The sequence below is a fragment of the Mesoplodon densirostris genome, chromosome 5, assembly GCF_025265405.1.
Source record: "Mesoplodon densirostris isolate mMesDen1 chromosome 5, mMesDen1 primary haplotype, whole genome shotgun sequence".
Taxonomy (NCBI): Eukaryota; Metazoa; Chordata; class Mammalia; order Artiodactyla; family Ziphiidae; genus Mesoplodon; species Mesoplodon densirostris.
The window spans coordinates 152,829,139-152,851,320 of record NC_082665.1 but is presented as its reverse complement, the minus strand read 5'-3'; the positions used below and the strand labels follow the sequence as shown (position 1 = coordinate 152,851,320).

At 41.9% G+C, this 22,182-nt stretch overlaps 1 protein-coding gene across 1 annotated transcript in view; it reads left to right on the top strand.

Annotated features, from left to right (window-relative positions):
* BFSP2 (beaded filament structural protein 2) overlaps positions 1-5,762 on the top strand; it is an 82,618-nt gene extending 76,856 nt beyond the window's left edge. Inside the window, exon 9 of the mRNA XM_060098904.1 lies at positions 5,608-5,762. Coding sequence (XP_059954887.1) covers positions 5,608-5,762 — 155 coding nt within the window. The remainder of the gene's footprint in view (positions 1-5,607) is intronic.
* Positions 5,763-22,182: the final 16,420 nt, after the last annotated feature.

Genomic DNA, 22,182 nt, shown 5'->3' with positions numbered 1-22,182 from the left:
CCTTGGAAGAGCAACACAAGTGATGGGCCTTGAGGTTTTCGTTTCGTTGGCTTCAGGTAGATCCGTTTCTGCCCCCAAGGGACTGGTAGAAGCAAACAGAAATCCTCTGTGAATGAATTCAATTTCAATCCAATTGGAAAGCAGTAACACATCATCAACTGTTATCATATATTGATTTCAGAGACGTTAAAGTGTGAAACAATGTGCTTCCTCGGACCCATGAAATATGGTACTTATAAAGGAAAGTGGTCATGTAAATTTTGGCTCTGGTTTGGCTTAAACAATAACAACGACAACCATGACGATGATGATGATGATGATGGTGGCTACCATTTATCAAGCTCCTTCAGTGTGCCAGCCTTCTTATAATGCTTTTCTCTGCCCCCCATGAGAGTTTAGTGCCACCACCAAAGACTTGAAGATGCAGGGTGGTGGTTCCTACCTTATGCCCAGCTAACTCACCTGGATGGTCAGCGCACAGTCAGGTGGGTCAGGGAGAATGATCACAGAGTAAGCAAATGGTGAGGGGAATCACAGCAAGATTGCAGGGGTGGTATTTTCACTGGAGCAAATCCACATAGCCCTGGCACCTGGTGTGCCTCTATTGACCCGGAAAATGCTTTTATCCCCATCCTCTCCTGTCCCTCCCAGCAGGGACAAAGGTATACATTTCCTGTCTTGCCTCCGGCCATGTCTGCTCCCCTGCACTTGGTCATACTGTATTCTAGAAGGACCCAAGAACACCAAGCTGATCCATTACATGTTTTCATGATGCTAATTGGACTTGGTGGGCCCAAGGAGCTAGCATTTGGTGCCTCAGTAAGGTACCTTCATGCCAGATGGGGGAGATAAACCCTAAGAACATGGGTGAAGCCTCTGAGGGTCCAGTGGTCTGGGGTTGTTGGGATAGACCTTCTAAAGTGAGACACATGCTGTACTTTACACACCAGCCACCACAAGGAAAGGGGCGCAAAGCTAGATTTCCAGAAGCAACACAAAATGTATTTGTCTGTAACCCATAAGGCTACAACGTTTGGGATTTGAAGATTTTTTTTCTTTTACTTATTATTTTGACATAATTTCAGACACAGAAGAGTTGAAAGAATACGTTTCAAAGAATTCCTGTATACCCTTCACTTAGATTCCACGAATATTAACGTTCTAGATAGATGATGACAGATAGATGATTGATGGATAGATAGATGGATGGATAGATAGATATAGATAGATAGAAAGATAGATAGATAACCACCCTAAAATTCTTAATGCAGTATTAAGCTTTATGAACTTCAGACATATATATGCTACAACTTACAAAAAATTATTTTAAAGTTAAGGTATTAAAATTTCTTGTATACTTATCTAGCTCTAGAAATTTTGACAGGCAAACACTGAGACAAAAACTTTAAATTTGGGATTTATTATTTAAAATTTCTAAAGTTAGGTAATAATTTCTAATTAGTAGACTATTTTTTGTAACGGTTTTAGGTTTACGGAAAAATTGAGCAGATTGTACAGAGAGTTCCTGTATACTCTGTCTCCCACACAGAGTGTTCTCTATTATTAACATCTTGCATTAGTGCAGTACCTTTGTTACAATTGGTGAACCAATATTAATACATTATTATTAACTAAAGTCCATAATTTACATTAGGGTTTGCTCTTTGTGTTGTACATTCTTTGGGTTTTGATAAATGTATCCACCATAACAGTATCATACAGAATAGTGTCACTTTCCTAAAGGTCCTCTGTGCTGTACCTATTCATCCTTTCCCCCTCCTGGCACCCCTGGCAACTACTGATCTTTTTACTGTCCCTATAGTTTTGCTTTTTCCCGAATGTCATATAGTAGGAATCATACAGCATGTAGCCTTTTCAGATTGCTTTCTTTCACTTAGCACTATGAATTTAAAGTTCCTGCATGTTTTTTCATGGCTTGATAGCTCATTTCTTTTTGTTACTGAATACTATTCCACTGTATGGATGAAATATGGTACACCAATTTGTTTATCCATTCATCTATTGAAGGAAATCTTGGTTGCTTTCAATTTGGGGCAATTATGAATAAAGCTGCTACAGACATCTGTGTACAGACTCTGTGTGGACATAAGTTTTCAACTCATTTGGTTGGAATATTATGTATTACTTTATAATACATGTTTTGGTTTTATATAGTATCAGTTCTCTATACTAGAAAACATGCATTTGTTAGCACAGCTACACCCTTTCTCTTTTTCTTTCTCTTTCCCTCTTAGTTTTTTTTTTTTTTTTTTTTTTGGCTCACGTCATTTTTACTTAATCAAGGTTTGTAGTATTCACATTCTTTTCTGAAACTATAATTCCTTTTGTTGTCCAGCCTTGGTCTGTCTATATTTAAATGAACTATGATTACTTTAACCACAGCTTTGTCATTCTTGGATTCTTTATTGTGTTTCATCTCTTGGTTAAATAGATTTATCTTTAATGAATTTTCCAAGAAGTGCTGATGGCTGATGGGAACTTGACTTCCTGACTTACTTCATGTTTGAGCATGTCTGACTGATTCTGTTACATTCGGATAAGAATTGACTAGGTACAGTGTTTCTGGGTCACACTTTGTTTCCCTCAGAACTCGGCTGACTTTACTTCTTAGTCTTTGGCTTTTGGACTTTTAAAGTCTAAGGCCAGCCTAACTCCTACCTCTTCTTCCTGGACACCTGAATAATTTTCCTCCACTTTTTCAAGTTCTTAAATAAATCAGAATGTAGATCTGCTTTAATCACCATCAGTCTTAATCAGTTTTTCCAAGTATGTGATATGCCCTTTCTGCCTAAAAATTTTATTCTTCTTTCATTCCAAGGCAACTTTTTTGTATTACATCTCTGAATATTTTTTCTGTTCCATCTGTGAGAGTCTCTACTTCAAAGCCATCAAAGGGTCATCTTTGCCCTCTTCATTTCTATCATCTCCTGTCTAATTTAAAAGAATTTTTTCTCCTTTTCTCTGCATTCATTCTGATTATCTCAAGACTCCCCACCAAAATTTGACTTGCAGCTACATCTATTCATAACTATATTGGGCTTATTTATTACATATTAATAGTATTAACTTTTATTTAGCTCTGCAATATCCTCTTCAACCCATTCTGCTGTCTTGTTGATTATCTCATAGATATTATCATATTAAATTAAGAATCTACATGTTCTTTTAGTACAAAGCACTTATGGAGAATACGCCCCAGGTTAAGGGTGATATTTTCTTCCATGCTGGTATCTTTCTATATTGTTTATATTTGAATCATTTATTCAACATAGATTTGAGTACCTACCACTGCAAGACAGGGTTTTGGTCTCTGGCAATACCACAAAACAGAAAAAGTTCTTGCTTTCGTGGTACTTTTGTTGTGTGGGCATGTTTGTGTGTGTACATAGAGTGTGTCTGTGTATTTGGGTTTGCTATGATATGTTTACATAATAACTATATCATTTTTTTGCCATTTTACTGATAGTTAATCTGGGCTGTGCTACCCAGATCTTTCATTTCTCTAATGAAGTGAGATTGAATTTACCTTGACATTTATTGTTTTCCTGTTCTCTGGAACCAGTTTGAATTCCCCTCAGGGCTTCAGATTAAATTATCCATGTTGATTTTAATCTACTTTTCTGTAGCCTGAGGATAAAGTTGTTGTGATTAAATTTATGGGCTTCAACCTTACAAATGGGAATTCAGTTTGTTGTCATAACAAACTTTTCTTTATAAACTTAATTACTAATTATATAACTACATTTTCAAACAGTTGGAAAAGAATAAAGCCACCTCTATATGATTCTATTGGACAACAATTTATATATTTTTTATTTGTTTGTTTGTTTTAGTAACTGGACCATTACCTAAAAATGAAAAAGCTGAGGAACCAATAGAAGGAGCCCACGGTCTCCATGGTAACCTATAAGAACATGCATTATATGACTCTGAAAACCCCTTATTGACTATTTGGGAGCAAACCACTAAGCTTTTTCCCAAACGACTAAGCAATCCTGAAGGTATTCCATATCTTGGTTGTATTTCATCACAAAAATAACCATATGCATAATTATGATCCATGTGCAAGTGTAATTTCATTTCTGTCCAAACTAAATACAGCTTCCACGTTCTCCTTTGTCTTCCTCTCAGTCAAGAATCACATTGATTTCTTGGGTGGAATGGGAAGGAATGGTGTCAAGTATCAGAAATGAAATATGTCCTCTCTAGGTTGTCTCCAAAACCAAAGAAGAAGGCAAGAGGCGGGACCTTTGGCAAATTCAACAAACACAAAATTACCTTAAAGTATTCACAAAGAAACTTTTCAAGGACTGACTCTCAAAGGAACCAAATACAGAATGATAATACCAACTCAGACTAAAGAACACTCTTGCCTCCAATCATTAAATGTATCTCTGAGTTTCCTGGCAGCCAGAACAAAAAGGAAAATAAAATAGGTGTCATACTCCTTTTTGCCTTATAAATGATTGTTTTGCAGATTATTGCAAGACTCCAAATTTTTCCCATCTTTGCAGTCTGAAAGGACAATTTTTACATGGATCTTTATGTATAGGATCATCAACAGTGGAATAGACAACATTCTCAAAATGTACAGAGAGACCTACTTATGTCTTCTATGATTCCAGATATGAAGACAATAAAGAAAGATGTAGTTTTATAAAGTCAGTGCCACAAAAGGAATTCTTCAAAGTCCTGTCTAGATTAATGAATCCCTTGTGCGGCTTTCTTCTTACTCAATGTTCTATTTTCCACTGCTCCTGCCTTTGTGCACTTTCTGTGATTCTGTTTCTCTCTTGGGCATGAAAGCCTCATCTGTTACAAGCCATTGTTCAACAAACCATTCTGACAGCCAGAAGAGAATGAGTAAGCTGTTGTCCGAAGCAGGTCATGGTGAAAGCAGGAAGCAGGAACCAGGAACCATTCTTCCACTGACGCTCTCTCACCTCTGCACGGCCCTTATATCTGCCACCCGTGGTGGGACCTCACTAATCTCTGGGCTTACAACTTCCCACTGCCATATCCCTGTCTAGGCTCACCTCTCAAATATTGCCACAGCTTTAAGATTACCTCCTCTCTCTTTGTTTTTTTAACTTAGTTTATTTTTATTGAGGTATAGCTGATTTACAATGCTGTGTTAGTTTCAGGTGTACAGCAAAGTGATTCAGTTATATATATATATTTTTTTTTTTTCAGATTATTTTCCCTTATAGGTTATTACAAAATATTGAGTATAGTCCCCTGCACTATGCAGTAGGTCCTTGTTGGAGATTACCTCCTCTCTTTATTTTCTATCAAAACCTCTCTGTCCTCAGGGCTGAGTGAAGCATCAAAAGGAAATTATGTATATCAATCCAGGTTCAATCAGGGAAGCAGAACCGCAGTGAGCTCTGGGATAACGGATTTGGAATTAGACCTTTTACAATGATGGGAGGAGCTTGGAAGTGGAGGTCAGAAAGGAGGAGTGAGATGAGAGAGTCCCCAGCCTGTCAATCAAAGAAGTACATCCACTGTTGAAGTGGGATGCGAAGGGGAAGCTGATGGAGAAGCATGTACGAAGCTGTGCCTGTGTGGGCTGTGGGTCCACAGCATCTGGTGATGGGCCTGGGGCTGCCAGTGGTCATCAGGGACAGCGCTTGGATAGAAGAGCTGGTCTCAGAGCTCAGGAGGGCCAGGGCGAGCCGGAACACGCTGACACCTCTTCACCTGTCACTGCCTCTAACCATGATGACATCCAAAAGTAATGCCTTCTGCTTCTCTTCCACCTCCCAAATTTGGTGCAGGTTCCTCTTTTGGCCAACTCTAACCTGAAACCATACAGGAAAGGGGATTCTGGAAACATAGTTCCCAGTTAACCAAGTTGACGACAATAGAACAATCCAGCAGAGTATGTTTAGGTTAATTCATACAGAGTTGCAAATGCCTGATACTCTCTGTGAACGCCTCTGAGAAAGATACTTTCCAGTGAAACTTTCAGGGATCTCAGACACTGGCAGGCCAGTGGCAAACATCCTGGGTGCGGGGTGGGGGTGGGGGATAAGATAGCTCCCTGCTGCCCTCGTTACATTCTCCAGGGCTTTGCAACCTCTCCATCAACAAACCCCTGATCAGATACGACAGTAAACGTAGACTCAGGAGGACTGGGATCGTATCCCAAAGAAACCCACTACAAACTCACGACTTATTTAAAGTCGTCTCTTTTATCTCTATTATTCCTGCAAATCCTGTGTCTTACTTTGCTAGTTTCAGTATCCAAATAAATTTTAAGTTGCTTATTGGATACATGTCTTAATTTTTTTCTCCTCTAACCATTCCCTTACATGCAAGAAGATGCACGCATTCATCCTGTGGCTTCAAAAGCCCCGATCACACCACCATATAACCCCTGGGAAGTGCACACCCAAAACTGAGGAACATAGGCTTTCCCTTGAAAAGTGGCTCAGCTAATCAGCCACTTCCCTGCTTCAAACGTCCAAAGGCTCCTGACCGCTCTCAGGATCAAGCCCAACCTCCCTAGCCCAGCATTCAAGGCCTCCATGATCTGGGATCACCCGCTTCTCCTGCCTCTCAGCACCCACTCCTACCTCCTGAAGACTCCCTTCCAGCACTTTCCTCAGGGTCCCTGACCACCCTGTGCTCCTGCTGCTTCCGCACCCTTCCCCACGCTGCTTCCTTTCCTCTGCCCCACTTCTTTGCCTGAAGAAATCTTCCTCGAGCCCCAAGACCCCACTCATGTGCCCGTCACATCCCTGAAGCACCCCCCCCATCTTTGTTTGCACCATGAGCGCCACGGCTCCCACTCCATCACCTGTTAGCATTTTGTCTGGCTTCCCAGGTGGGCTGTGAGCGCCTCAAGGCAGACACTGTCAGAAGCCTACCCAACAGCCATGCCCCTCTTCCTCCTTGCAAACAGAAGACCAATCATATTTGGAGACATCACGATTAGGCTAAACCAGTCATGGCAATCCCACAGTCCTCTGCCAGTGAGGGATGTAAGCTTGGGCACGTGGCTCATTTCTGGTCGTTAGGGTGTAGAGATGCCAGACCATGTGCTCGCTCTCTCTCTCTCTCTCTCTCTCTCTCTCTCTCTTTCTCTCTATCTCTCCCATGTAGGACACAGCAGGAAGGCAGCCATCTGCCTGCCAGGAAGAGAACTCTCACCAGAAACTGAACCCTGCCAAACCTTGACCTTGGACATTCACTCTTCAGAACTATGAGAAAATGAATTTCTGTTGGTTAAGCCAACAAGTCTATGGCATTTTGTTATAGCAACCCCAGCTGCTAGTTGATAATGCTTAAATAGCTGAGATTTGCTAAGTGCTTGCCATATGCTAGACACCAGTCTAAGTATTTTTAAAGCACCAATTCATGTAATATTCACAACTTTCCAGTGAAGTAGGTACAGTTACGATCTTATCCACCATACAGATAAGAATCTGAGGCACAGAAAGGCTGAGTACTTGGCCCTAAATCATGAAGCTGACAAGTAGCAGACCTGGGATTTGAACAGAGGTCTTCTGGCTCCGCATTCACACTCTCAACCTCCATAGTGTTCTATCGCTTCTCAAGGGCTGGCCTTATCTGATTCCTCTTACAATTCTCCAAGACCAGCACAGCGCCTGACCCTTGGTAAGGCATTTATTGAGCGCTGATGTTCTAGGCAATCTGCCAAGCTTTGTCAACAACCATCAATTTCAGCCTCACAACAAGCCTATCCGCATGGAGGCTGAGAGTCCTGTTTGCCCAGGGCTGAGGGGGTTCATGGGATGCAGGACTTTCTATTTAAAACTGGGACGGATTGGTCACCTTACCTATTAGGTCAGTTCAGGGCTGTGTTATGACTTTCTTTGGCCCAGGAACTTTTGCTTTCGAGGGACCCTCCCACTGTAGTAGATTTTAGTGGGCCCTAAAAACTTCATTTTTTTATGATATGAGAAAAAAAATGTAAAATGTTTTCTTCAACCCTGAAGGGTCATTTTCTTCCTTCTGATTTTAAAAGAAATCAAACATTTTAGTAGGCTCCTAAAAATACCATGTGTCCCAGTCATCGTGCCCACATCCTCCCAGGACTAACAATGTGTCGGCCCTGAGTCATATTCTGCCCTAATTCCCGTTTCACAGAGAGTTTAAATAATTGCCCAATAATCGTACATCCAGAAAAGTGATGGAGCCAGGATTGGGATCATTCTGTCTAACTCCAGAGCCTGTGCTTTTCACTGCTCTATCAGTGTTTTCAAACATTTTCATTGGTGACTCCCAATAAGAAATGTTTTACAGCACAGTGCAGTACTCACACTCACACACACACACACACACACACACACACACACACACATACACAAACACAGAGGAATCAAAAGGTGCATGTAACAATATTTACCCTTACTGCACATAATTCGTGCTGATGTATTCTATTCTATTTTATTTGGTTCTATTTCATTTTTTTAAAGGCCAATTGCAGCCCACCAGAGTTCATGACTCATCCATATGTTGTGACCCACAGCTTGAAAAACCCTGCACTCCACTCTAATACCATTAATAAATATTTGTAGAAAGAATGTCTTGGATGTAGAGACAGAATAGGGACATCACCCAACATAAATATTTTCAGCCAAATAACCATCAGTTTCATCTGTCTCCTTAACAACTGAAATAACATGAAAAGGAAACATGTGCTATTTTAGAAACACAATGCCAGTGGCTGAACATTTTAAAGTATCTGCTTCCTAGAAAGAATGTGGTGAGAGCTTTGATTTTACATGGCTGTGTCTTGAATAAGTGTTAACTCTCAGCATTCCATTCTTAAGACAGGGCATGAAAATGTGCTTCCCAAAACTCATGAATCCAGGGGCTAAAATGAGACAGCTCACTCTCCTGTGTCTGTGTATGCCTGTTTCCTCCTTGATTCATCAAACATGAGCCTTTCACCAGTTTCCTTAACTGTGTGCTAGGGGAAAATGTGAATTTCAAGCTGGCTAGCTGGATAAATAATGGTTACTAAACTAGATCAAAAATAAAGATGAGGCCATGTAAATAAGCTATTGGGCTAGTTTTCAATCATTCTGAAGCCTGTAGGACTTCTGAACCCCTAAACAAAGATGTTAATACTACTGGTATTAATTAGAAATCCTCAAGTGACACTGAGGGGCTGGTGCTCCTGTCCTTCTATATTTGGGGACTCTTCTCGATAACGAAGAACCTTCATTCACTAGGACCCTCTGATATCTAGCTGTACACTCAGTGTCCAGACTGGCCCTGGGTACCAAATAGTGGCTGGTCGCTGGTGGATGGACAAAGGCTTACATGAAGGAGTGCATGAATGTTAGCACAACCTCAAATTAAGGAAGTTCAGAGCAAGGACCTATAAAACCCAATCTCTCAGAGTGGGGGTGGTGAGGCAAGAAGGATCCTCGTGGAAGGCAGGTAGGGGGCGTAGGTTCTGTCAGTGTCGAGCCTGCAGTATGATAGTAGCAAAGCCTTCACTTTTCTGACCCTTAGTTTCCTCAACAGTAAATTGAGGTGTCTCAACGCAATGACATTAAATGTTCCTTTCAGCTTTCAAATTTCAGACTTTCCAGATCTGAACACTGAAGGTCCTAGCTTGGAAAATTTGACATTAGAAAGAGGTCCTCATGCCCAAAGAGATGGGGACCTATACTCACATCTTCATTGGATGGCACTGCTTTCCTGGGGCTGGGCTTCAGTGATTTGTCAGCTAACCAAAGAGAAGCCCCAACATGCCCTGTACCCTTTAATGTTCCTAATTATAGGTACAATTGGGCCAGGCATGGGGCTAAATTCTTCTTGTGCATGATCTTATTTTGTCCTCACAGCAGCCTGTGAAGTAAGGACCTCTATGCTATAGACTCCCACCTAGGGAGATTTCATTTTCTCTTTTTGCTGCTCTTTTCCTACTCCCAGCTTTCAAGATCCTGACCCCCTGAATTCACGTACACTTCCTCCTTCTTGGTTAGAGTGACTATGGAATTCTCACGAGATTCTATTACTTAATCCTCTGGTATTTGTTATGCAAGCTTTACTATGTAGTTCTTTGTGTTCAGTTATTCTTGTTGGTTTGGGAATTTGACCTGTGGTATTTGCTCCTCTTCATAGCATATGCTGCCAGTTTTCTTGAATGATTTTAAAATTAGAAGCCTTAATGGATTCCTCACCTTTACACCTTGTCGGAGAGGCTTTCTGCAGCGTCAGTGTGGCTCAACTCACCCCTCCCTGAGAACCACCTGACCCACCTTCAGGAAGGGGACTTGGCAGCCATTTTGTCACCAGTGACCTGCCCATCCCTGACCATAGCTGACTGGGTCAAGGATGGACACCTGACTGAAGATCAGTCAGTCTTCTCCCAAAAATGTAAATTGGGCCTAAAACAAGTGAGTCCATTTCTGTTGGTTGCTTGACTGAAAGATGGGCCAGCTCAGGAGCTGTGGGTGGGCAGAGAAACCTAGAAGGCTGGTCTACTGAGGGGAAGACAGGAAGCAGACGTGCAGAGAGGAGGAGAGACAGAGAACTCCCGGCTTTGGAGACTGAGGAAGATCTCTGCCTTGGCTCTCAGAGTGTACAGGGCTCCTATTCAAGGCCTGGGCAGACTCTGTTTCCTGTGGGTCTCACGAAAGACCTGTATGCTCTAGAAAACTTACACGTTTTGTTTTAACCTAGCTTCAATTTGACCAAGACCTACATTACTGTCCTGCCCACCAGCCCACCAGTTATCCTTTAACACTAGGCACAAACATCCTCTGCTCTGAAATGCCTTCCCTGACCCTTCCTCAGAGTGACCATTCCTGCTTAGGATTCCTGTACTACCATAGTCCCCCTAAACACTGCCACGGTCACCCTATATACCACCACAGTCCATCTGTACACTACCACAGTCCCCCTGTGTACAACCACAGTCCCACTCTATACTACTACAATCCCCTGTACACTACCACAGTCCCCCTGTACAGTACTGTGGTCCCCCTGTATACAACCACAGTCCCCCTGTACACTACCACAGACCCCTTGTATACAACAACAGTCCCACTGTATACTACCACCGTCCCCCGGTATACTACCACAGTCTCCCTGTGTACAACCACAGTCTCCCTGTACACTATCACAGTCCCCCTATATACTACCACAGTCCCCCTCTATACTATCACAGTCCCCCTATATACTATCACAGTCCCCCGTATACTACCAGAGTCCCCCTGTACACTACCAGAGTCCCCCCATATACTACCACAGGCCCCCTGTATACTATCACAGTCCCCCTGTATACTACCAGAGTCCCCCTGTGTACAACCACACTCTCCATGTACACTATCACAGTCCCGCTGTATACTATCATAGTCCCCCTGTATAATACCACAGACCCCCTGTACACTACCACAGACCCCATGTATACAACCACAGTCCCCATGTATACTACCACAGACCCCCTGTACACTACCACAGACCCCATGTATACAACCACAGTCCCCCTGTATATTGCCACAGTCCCCTGTGTACAACCACAGTCCCCCTGTATACTGTGACTTGCTCTGGCCAATGGGATGTTAGCAGATGTGAAATTAGTAGAGATTTGAAGTGTGCCAGTGGGGTGAGTCCCCTGTGTTTCTCTCATCATCGTGAGAACATGCTGGAACTAGCCTGCTGATCCCAGGGGCAGGATGGAGACATACGGACCAGAGTCACCCCAACTGACCTGAAAACACTTAAGTGAGAACTAATGTTAACTGTGTGTGTACTGAGAATTTGAGATTACTTGTTACCCAGCAGTAACTGACTAACAGGGGGTTGACTGAGATTATTACATGACATGAGGAAATGTTCCCAATAAATTACATAATGGCAAAAGAAGATTACTAAATAATTCATACAGTAAGATCTTATTTTGTATTTTAAATAAATTTGTGTATGTGTTTGTGTCCCTGAAAAAATATAAACCAAAATGTTAGTCAGTGGTTATCACTGATAGGTGGTAATTTTTATTTTTTTTATTTTTTTTTAATTTATTTATTTATTTATTTATTTTTTGCGGTACACGGGCCTCTCACTGTTGTGGCCTCTCCTGTTGCAGAGCACAGGCTCCGGACGCACAGGCTCAGCAGCCATGGCTCACGGGCCCAGCCGCTCCGCGGCATGTGGGATCTTCCCGGACCGGGGCACGAACCCGTGTCCCCTGCATCAGCAGGCGGACTCTCAACCACTGCGCCACCAGGGAAGCCCGGTAATTTTTATTTTGTATGTGTTTTTTTCTATGCTTTAAGTAAACTAAATGACCACTTTTAGATTTTGTATTTAGAGTGTGAAACATTACTTGAGAAGATATCTAAGCGGATGGAGAGGTGAATGGTAGCTGGGTAGATGGAAGCAGTCCCTCCCTGGTGCCTGTTCTCTCATCCCAGACTTTGGTCTGGATTCTTCTGTGGTAACAAAACACACACTGCAGTGGGGCCACACAGAATGTCTGTGACTGTAGGAGTCTGAAAAATGATTTGTAAGATAGCCTTTCAAGACAACTTGTTAAGATTCTTCGAGGCCCTCTGAAAGAATCCTGCAGGGCTTGGAACATCGTGTTTAAATGCATTTGGACACATGCCAGGTCAGGGTGAAATTAGAGGTTAGCTTTTAGTTTAAGAACAAAACAAGAGAAGGCTTGAGGAACAAGTTGAAATATCTGCTCTGCTTGCAAAAATTACTTCATTTTAGGGCACGCTGTCCCACACCACTGCATTGGCCTTCCCAGGGTGATCAGCCCTGGTAGGTGGCACCGGGGTGTATGGGGCACAGACTCTCCAGCCAGAGCAGGACAAACTGTGCAGCCTTGGCTCCATCTCACTTTGGATTCAGAATCCACAGTGGCTTCCAGGCCTTGGTAGGAGAGACTGCTGGTATTTTCTTTTCTGATCTTTTTTTTAAATCAGCTTTGTTGAAATATAATTTAGAGCCAATAAAATCCATCCATTTAAAATGAACAGTTCGATGAGTTTTGACAAATGTACACACTCTTGTAACCAAGATATAGAACTTGTAATATATATATATATATCTTGTAATCAAGATATAGAACTTCACCATCACCTTTTCAGGTTCCTGCAGGTCCCTTTGTAGTCAATCCCAACCCCCATTCCCAGCCTCAGGCAACCACTGATGCGCTTCCTGACTGTACATTAGGTTTGCCTCTTCTAAAATGTGACAGAAATGAAATCATACAGCATGCACCCTTTTGTGTCTGGCTTCTTTTGCTCAGTATAATGTTTATGAGATTCATCCAAGTTGTGTTTGCCAATAGTTCTTTTCTTTTTGTTGCTTAAGAGTATTCCATTGTAAAAAAGAATGAAATTGAGTCATTTGTAGAGACGTGGATGGATCTAGAGACTGTCATACAGGGTGAAGTAAGTCAGAAAGAGAAAAACAAATATCGTATATTAACGCATATATGTGGAACCTAGAAAATGGTACAGATGAACTGGTTTGCAGGGCAGAAATTGAGACACAGATGTAGAGAACAAACATGTGGATACCAAGAGGGGAAAGCAGTGGGGGGCGTGGGTGGTGATGTGATGAATTGGGAGACTGGGATTGACATATATACACTAATATGTATAAAATGGCTGACTAATAAGAACCTGCTCTATAAAAAAATAAATTAAATTTAATTTAAAAAAAGAGTATTCCATTGTATGGATGAACCACAATTTCTTTATTCATTCACCTTTTGATGGACATTTGGGTGGTTTCTAGTTTGGGGCTATCATAAGTAAAAGTTTTCTTTTCTTTCCTTTTTTGAGTTTTAACTGTACTTATTCAATAGCTGCTATGGGACTCACTAGCTACGGAATGAATAATTTTCCCTGAAGCTTGTTTTTGCACTAAGAAAAAATATCTGTGATCAAACAAGTTGATAGTTCATTATATCATTCAACCAAGCTCTCATTCAGTAAGCCATTTATCCAGTAAGCATTCACCTGTCACCTATTATTACTACCAGTAATAATTTAGTAATATTCTTTATTGAGTGCTTAATAAATATTAAGGTCACCATGCCTCCAATGTTACTGGATTATCACATTCATTTCTCACAACAGTTCTGTAGGGTAGCTGTGACCGGTCTTAGATTAAGGTGCTTCTTAAACCATAAAGTGCCATGCAAATAAAGTTGCATTTTTTAAACAAAAGAATTTTCTATATAACTTAGGTTTTTCATTTATTTATTGGCCTGCCCTCCTCTCTCTCTCTCACTCCACTTGCTATGAACTGATGTGGTTTTATGACATCTCTTCTTTAATCAGGACCAAATGGTCTGTGACATTGCTCAGGCCTTTATGTTTATTGGCTGACACTGAGAGGACGACATTACACTCCCTACATCCCTGGTGTCAGAGCTGGAGTGGTATTCACTCTGGATGCACACGGAACACTTCATCTTCCAGACACACGACTGAGCCAAGGTGCCATATAAGTCAAATAAATAAGTAAAGAGCTGGAAAGCCAAGGGCAGTTCTGTCCTTATGTGGCACGGAAATTCAGTGAACTTTCTGCACCAGCAACTTTGCAAAAAGAAAGAAAAATGAAGAGGAGGCAGAGAAAGACTCGCTTAACTCTTGAAGAGTTTACTTAATGTGAGAGCCAAGAATAAGCTGAAAGAATAGTTATCAAGAAAGTATAAATGAGGGGAGAAAGCTAGCTTATCTTGAGCTTCTACCATCTGCCAAGGAATGTGTTAATCCGGTGGTTCTGAACATGGCAGGTCCTCAGGATCCCCTAGGAGACTTGTGAAAACGTAGATTGCTGGGCCCCACCCCAGAATTTCTGATTCAGTAGTTCTGGAGTTGAGTTCAAGAATTCACATTTCTAACAAGTTTCCAAGTGCTATTGATGCTGCTGGTCCAGGGACCACACTTTGAGATCCACTCAGAGTTGATAATATGTGCTAGACCCATATATTGTCTCATTTAAGCACCCCAAGAGCACTATGAAGTAGGTCTCATTGTCCCCATTTTGTCCATGAGGAAAGTGGAGCTCAGAGAAATTCCACAATTTACCCTGGGTCCATAGCTAGTGAGTGGCAAAGGAAAACTTTGAATTTAGGTCTGTCTTACTCTAAAACCCATGGTTTTCTCACTATTTCAAACTTCCCCCAGACTCTTCCTGGAAAAGCAGACCTAGAATATTATCTGAGCTGGTCAATGTTGTTGTCAGAATCTCCAGTGTTTGGGAATAAACAGGCACAGTGACATCACTTACGATCACATGCTACCAAAATAATAGGGTAGTAAACTGAATGGTTTGGAAAGGATCCAGAATGTAGGAGTCAATGACCTTGAACAAAACTACCTACGTCTAAAAACAAAACAGAACAAACTACCTGCTTCTTTGAAGCAACTCAGAATGCAAAAAACCAAGGTGACCCATCACCCCTGCTTCCTCCTTTCATAAAGACAGAGCCTGGTTACAAATCAGATTTTCATCTGTCTCCCTTCTGCTTCCCATAAGCCTCCTGCTGCATTAATTCAGCATAAGGAATAAATCTATAAAACATGTAAAAGCAAAAACCTCTAACATAAGTAGATTCTCTCATGTGAACAAAGAAATTCTGTCTTCCTGTTGAATTTTTGTCTTCTAAAAGACTTTAATTCAGGGACTTCCCTGGCAGTCCAGTGGTTAAGACTCCACGCTTCCAATGCAGGGGGCACGGGTTCGATCCCGGGTCGGGGAACTAAGATCCCACATGGTGCAGCCAAAAAAAAAAAAAAAAAACACTTTAATTCAAACACAAATTACCAATTTAAGAAATGAGAGAGAAGACATCACTATAGATTCTACAAAGATTAAAAGGGTAGGAGACATTTGGGACTTCCCTGGTGGTGCAGTGGTTAAGAATCCGCCTGCCAATGCAGGGAACACGAGTTTGAACCCTGGTCCTGGAAGACCCCACATGCCGCAAAGCAACTAAGTCCATGCGTCACAACTACTGAGCCTGCGCTCTAGAGCCTGCGAGCCACAACTACTGAAGCCTACACTCCTAGAGCCCATGCTCTGCAACAAGAAAAGCCACCGCAATGAGAAGCACCCGCACTGCAACGAAGAGTAGCCCCCGCTCACCACAACTAGAGAAAGCCTGCGTGCAGCAATGAAGGCCCAATGCAGCCAAAAATAAATAAATAAATAAATAAATAAATAAATAAATAAATAAATAAATAAATTTATTTTTAAAAAAAGGATTAGAGACATTTATGAACAACTTAACTTTATGTCAATATATTTGACAACTTAGATGAAATGGACGAATTCCTTGAAAGACACAAACTACCAAAGCTCACTGAAGAACAGACAGATAACCTGCATATCATACCTATTAAAGAAATTGAATTTATAGTTTAAAACTTTTCCACAAAGAAAACTCCAGGTCCAGATGGCTTTACAGGTAAATTCTACCAGATAATGTAAGGAAGAAATAATATGAATTCTATACAAATTATTTTCAAAAATTGAAGAGGAGGGATTATTTCCCAACTAACTATGAAGTTAAAATTACACTGAAATTAAAAGACTTTACTTCAAGACCAAATACTGCACTTAATATTAAGGGGAGAAAAAAATATCACAATTTTGGTAATAGCAGGCAAATGGAATCCTCAGTCTCAGAAAAGCTCCAGGAAGTAAACAGTTTCATTTGTGTCCCTGCTTCGCAGATAAGAAATAGGTTGGGGAAACTTTGACCTACACATCTCCCCTCTGGGGGTAGGCAGAGTAAGGAGAACACCCAAAATAAGGTGTTTCACAATTTCCTTGTGGATGAGGTCAGAAAAAGTTTGAAGTCACTAGAGAACAGAAAAGATGGTCCTTAGAGAAGGACTCCGGAGATGGCAGTTCACTTCATGGGAAGTTTTTTTGTTTTTTTTTTCTGGCTGCGCCACGCAGCTTACAGGACCTTAGTTCCCAGATCAGGGATCAAACCCGGGCCCCCTGCTGTGGAAGAGCGCAGAGTCCTAACCACTGGGCCGCCAGGGAATTTCCTAAGCTTTTTATTATAGAGAATTTCAAACTTATCTAAAGGGGTTAGAATATAATGAAGTACCATACCACTTACCCAGCCCCAAACGACAACCATCAACCAGTCTGTGCGTCCAGACCTCTATCCATTTCCTCCGTCACATACAGTAGTCCCCCTTGTCTGCGGGGGATACAAGACCCCCCGTGGACGCCTGAAACTGTGGACAGTACTGAGCCCTATATATATGATGCTCTTTCCTATACATATATACCTAAGACACAGTTTAATTTATAAATTAGGCACTGCAAGAGATTAACAACAATAATCAACAATAAAATAAAACAATTATAACAGTATACTGGAATAAAAGTTATGTAAATGTGGTCCCTATAAAATGAGGGTTACTTGAATATGAGAACTGCACTACCATGGCAGTCGACCTGATAACCTAGACGGTTACTAAGTGGCTAATGGGCAGATACGCTGGACAAAGGGATAATTTACATCTCAGGCAGGATGGAGTGAGGTGGTGTGAGATTTCATCACGCTACTCAGAATGCTGTGCAATTTAAAATTTATGAATTATTTCTAGAATTTTCCATTTAATATTTTTGAACCAGAGCTGACCACAGGTAACGGAAACGGGGCAGAAAGCAAAACCGCGATGGGGCCGGGGGGGGGCACTACTGTATTATTTTGAAGCAAATCTCACCCATAGGATCCTTTTACCCATAAATATTTCAGTATATATCTCTAAAACAGAGCCTCTTAACCTCAGCACTATTAACATTGTAAGCCAAATAATTCTTTGTTGCGAGGAGCTGTCCAGTGCATTGTAGGATGTTTAGCAGTATCCCAGGGTTCTACCCACTAGAGGCTATAACACCTTCACCCCAGTTTTAACAACCAAAAATGTCTTGAGATTGCCAAATGTCCTGAGCAGCAAAATCTCAAAACTGAGAACCACTGCTGTAAAAGATGAGGGCTCTTTTAAAAAACATAGATATGATAATACTATCATATATTTTTAAATTAATAATTATTTCTTAATGTAATCAAATATCCAGTGTTGGGGCTTCCCTGGTGGCACAGTGGTTGAGAGTCCGCCTGCCGATGCAGGGGACACGGGTTCGTGCCCCGGTCCGGGAAGATCCCACATGCCGCGGAGCGGCTGGGCCCGTGAACCATGGCCGCCGAGCCTGCGCGTCCGGAGCCTGTGCTCCACAACGGCAGAGGCCACAACAGTGAGAGGCCCACGTACCGCACCCCCCCAAAAAATACAGTGTTAAAATTTTTAATTGTCTCATAAAAGGTATAAGTGGACTGTTTCCGAAGGTTTTTTAAAAAATAAGGATTCAGATAAGGTCCATACGTTCATTGTGACTGACGGATATGTGTTTCAGGTATCTTTTACTCTATATGATTCCCCTCCATTCTTTTTTTTTTTTTTTTTTTTTAAAGAAAAGAGGTCGTTTGAACTATAGAGTTTCCCACAGTCTGGATTTCACTGATTACATGTTCATAGTGTAGTTTAACATTTTCTCTGCACCTGAAGTAAACAGCCACTGATGATCAATGCCATTGTAATTCTGCCATTCTTTCTCCATTTATTAACTGAATGAGCAAGTTCTTTACATTAGTAATGGCCACCAGCAAGGCTGGGATGAATAAGATTCTGAAGCCCTGTTGAAATTCAGTAGAAAGAACGGCAGGGTTGATTATTGATGTCTGACGTGGGCATGTGACGGGACAGTGGTAGTGATTTCTACTCCTAATCTAATTTACTCCCCTCTTTAAGAAGTGAAGTCTCAGTAGAAAGAAGATCATTAATGTTTAAGGACAGAATGCTGAATGTGATTATGGAGTCAGGGTAGGCTCAGAATCAAAATGGTTATTTTTCTTTTCGTTTTTAATGATAATTTCCAATGTTGACAATATGCAAGGAAATGGCACTTTCAGATACTGTTTGTGAGATTGTAAATTGGTACAATTTTTCCGGAGGACAATTTGACAATATGTAAAAAAGCCTTAAAATTTGCATATCCTTTAACCTAGAAATTCTACTGCCAGAAATTTATCCCAGGGATGTGCAGAAAGACTCAATGAAGGTTGTTCATGACAAGTCTGTAGTAATAAAACATTGGACACAGGGACTTCCCTGGTGGCGCAGTGGAAAAAGCTCCGCACTCCCAATGCAGGGGGCCTGGGTTCGATCCCTGGTCAGGGAACTAGATCCCACATGCATGATGCAACTAAGAGTTCACATTCCACAACTAAGGAGCCCACGTGCCGAAACTAAGGAGCCCGCAAGCCGAAACTAAGACCTGGTGCAACCAAATAAATAAATAAATATTGAAAAAAAGAAATCTAGCCTTTAAAAAAACAATAAGTAACATTGGACGCAACTTAAATGTTCGCGCCTATAGGGGATTCGCTGAAGGCTGTGTGCTATCCCATCAATGGCCTTGCAGTCATTTGAATGTTACAGAGTACATAAAGGCACAGAAAGATGTTCATGACATATTACTGAGTGAAAAAAGACAGGTCTAAAATAATGTATTCAGTAATTCTCATTTTCTATTTTAATAAAAGGAATTTATGCATATAAACGTATGCATGGAAAAAGAGGTCTCAGTAAATATACAAAAGTATTAACAGTTAATATTAAAAGATTAATATTACCTGATGGTAAAATTAGGAGTAATTTATATTTTTTCCTTTTGCTTATCATTTCCCAAAAATTTCTACAAGTAATTTGTATTATCTTTTAAAAGAAAAAATTTTAATGACAAGTACTTTAAATTACAGTTGCCAAATATCATGAGACATACTTATACCAAAAAATTATTCATTGTTTAATCTGAAATTTAAATTTAATGAGGTGCTTTGTATTTTTATTTACTAAATCTGGCAAGCCTACTTTTATTTATTTATTTATTTATTTATTTATTTTTGGGGGGTACACGGGCCTGTCACTGTTGTGGCCTCTCCCATTGTGGAGCACAGGCTCCGGATGCGCAGGCTCAGCGGCCATGGCTCATGGGCCCAGCCGCTCCGTGGCATGTGGGATCTTCCTGGACCGGGGTACGAACCCGTGTCCCCTGCATCGGCAAGTGGACTCTCAACCACTGCGCCACCAGGGAAGCCCATGGCAAGCCTACTTTTAATGCAAAGCAATCAAAGGAGAGATCAGGGTGCTGCACCCTGATGTGCTGGCCCTTTTGAGGACAGGAGAGTCATTGATTATTTCAAGTCTTTTAAACCAGGAAATAGGATTTGATGGAATAAGAAAGGAAGATCAATTTGGAAGCCACGTCGTCCTTATCTGAAATCTGGACTCTGCTACCACCACCATCATCCCTACTCCCCCACCCCAGCCCCATTCACCCCACAATCTGGACGTCCCTGGGCAAGTCACTTGGCTCCCTGAGCCTCAGTAATAACTCCTGTCATGCCAGGATCAAATGAAAACATGTGTGTGAAGGCACTTAGTAAACTGCAAGTGCCAAGCAGAACATTATTACCATGTTAGTAAATTATACACACAAGGACATGTTGAACAGGAGCGAAACATCTGCCACAAGACAACTGCAGAATTGTTCCTTGCAGCAGACTTTTGATGGCTCTCTGAGGTCAAAACAACTCAAGGTTTAGTCACTCCAGGACTGGACCCATACATTAACATCCATCCAGATTGTTCTTACGACCCTATTTATAGATGCACTGATCATTAAATAGTGTTGGAACACTTTGCCACAAGCCGGTTGTTAAACTGCTCGGCGAGTGGCTCAGAGGAAGCCCACGTGGTTTACGAGTTTGGCAGCTCATAACTACAGGCCCTCACCTTATCCTCACACACCAGGCTCAGTCACCTTGGAAACTGCCCTATTCTAGATGCAGAGCACAGAACGCCCGGCTGACGTGGAATTAATCAGCAGCTGCCTTCTCTTCTGGTCTCTGTTACTGACAAACCGTCAGTGCTTCTCAAGCCACTTTAGGGAGGAGCTCGCAGGGCAGTTTCAAGGATCTTCCAGGGGAAAATTAATACAGGAGGTTGAGGATTATCACAATGTGGAAAAACGAATTGAGGGAGAAAGAAATTAAGGGAGAAGGAAAGAGGAAAGGAGGGAAGTTAGAGGAAAAAGAGGAAACGTTCAAAAGGAAGAAAATGAGAGTATTATCCTATTTTACAGATGAGGAAACTGAGGCCCAGAGGCCCAAGGTCACATGACCAGTAACAGCCCCTCACGGGAACCAGACACTCTGGAAAGAGTGACACGAAATGCACCTTGCTAGTGAAGTGGCACAGCACAGGGGAGCCATAGAGAGAGGCAGCCACCCGCCAGCCCTCACCAAACACTGACCCTGTTCTGGGACTCTTCAGCCTCCAGAACTGTGAGAACTAAATGCCTGCTGTTTAAGCCACCCAGTCCATGGTATTTTGTTAGAGGAGCCCAAGAGCAGACTAAGACAATTCTCTTTAACTGATGGAGGAACGGCGGAACTATTTTCCACGTGGCTGCACTGTTTTCTATTCCCATAATTGATGTCTGAAGAGGGAGTACCAGTGTGGAGTCCCAGAGTCCCCAGCCCGAATCTTAGCTCTGCCACAGACTCAACTGGGTGACCTTCTTACGTAACCTCTTAAGAGTCTCCATTTCCTCATTGTAAAATGGGGACAACAGACTTGAGGGAAGATTACATAGGTGACATACAAAAAGCTCCTAGCACGTGTGCTCAGCAAATGTCAGTGGTTACCTGGTCAGCGTGGAGAGAATCACAACATCTCAGTGTGGGAGGGAGCCTGATAGGTACAACACACAATGCTACTTCCTGGGTTATCATAGCAGGGCCCCCTGTCCTGTGTCCTACCCAAATATCCCCATTGTTGCTCACCGTAGGGCATCAGGGGAACCAACTCCACAGGACATAGGGAGGCATTTCCCAGCATTTCTTGGAAACCTGCCTTTCACAGGGCATAAAGAAGTGCTATAAGGTGGGGGTAGCGGGGAGGAATTCTGAGGTCAAATAACTGGGAAACACTGGGTTAAAAACATCAAAGTAGGTTTCTCTTCTGCAGGACTCCTCAGAGCATTGAGCAGAGTCATGCACTTTGAAATCCCCAATGAGACATGGAGTCAACAGCGTTTCCTAAACCTCTCTGT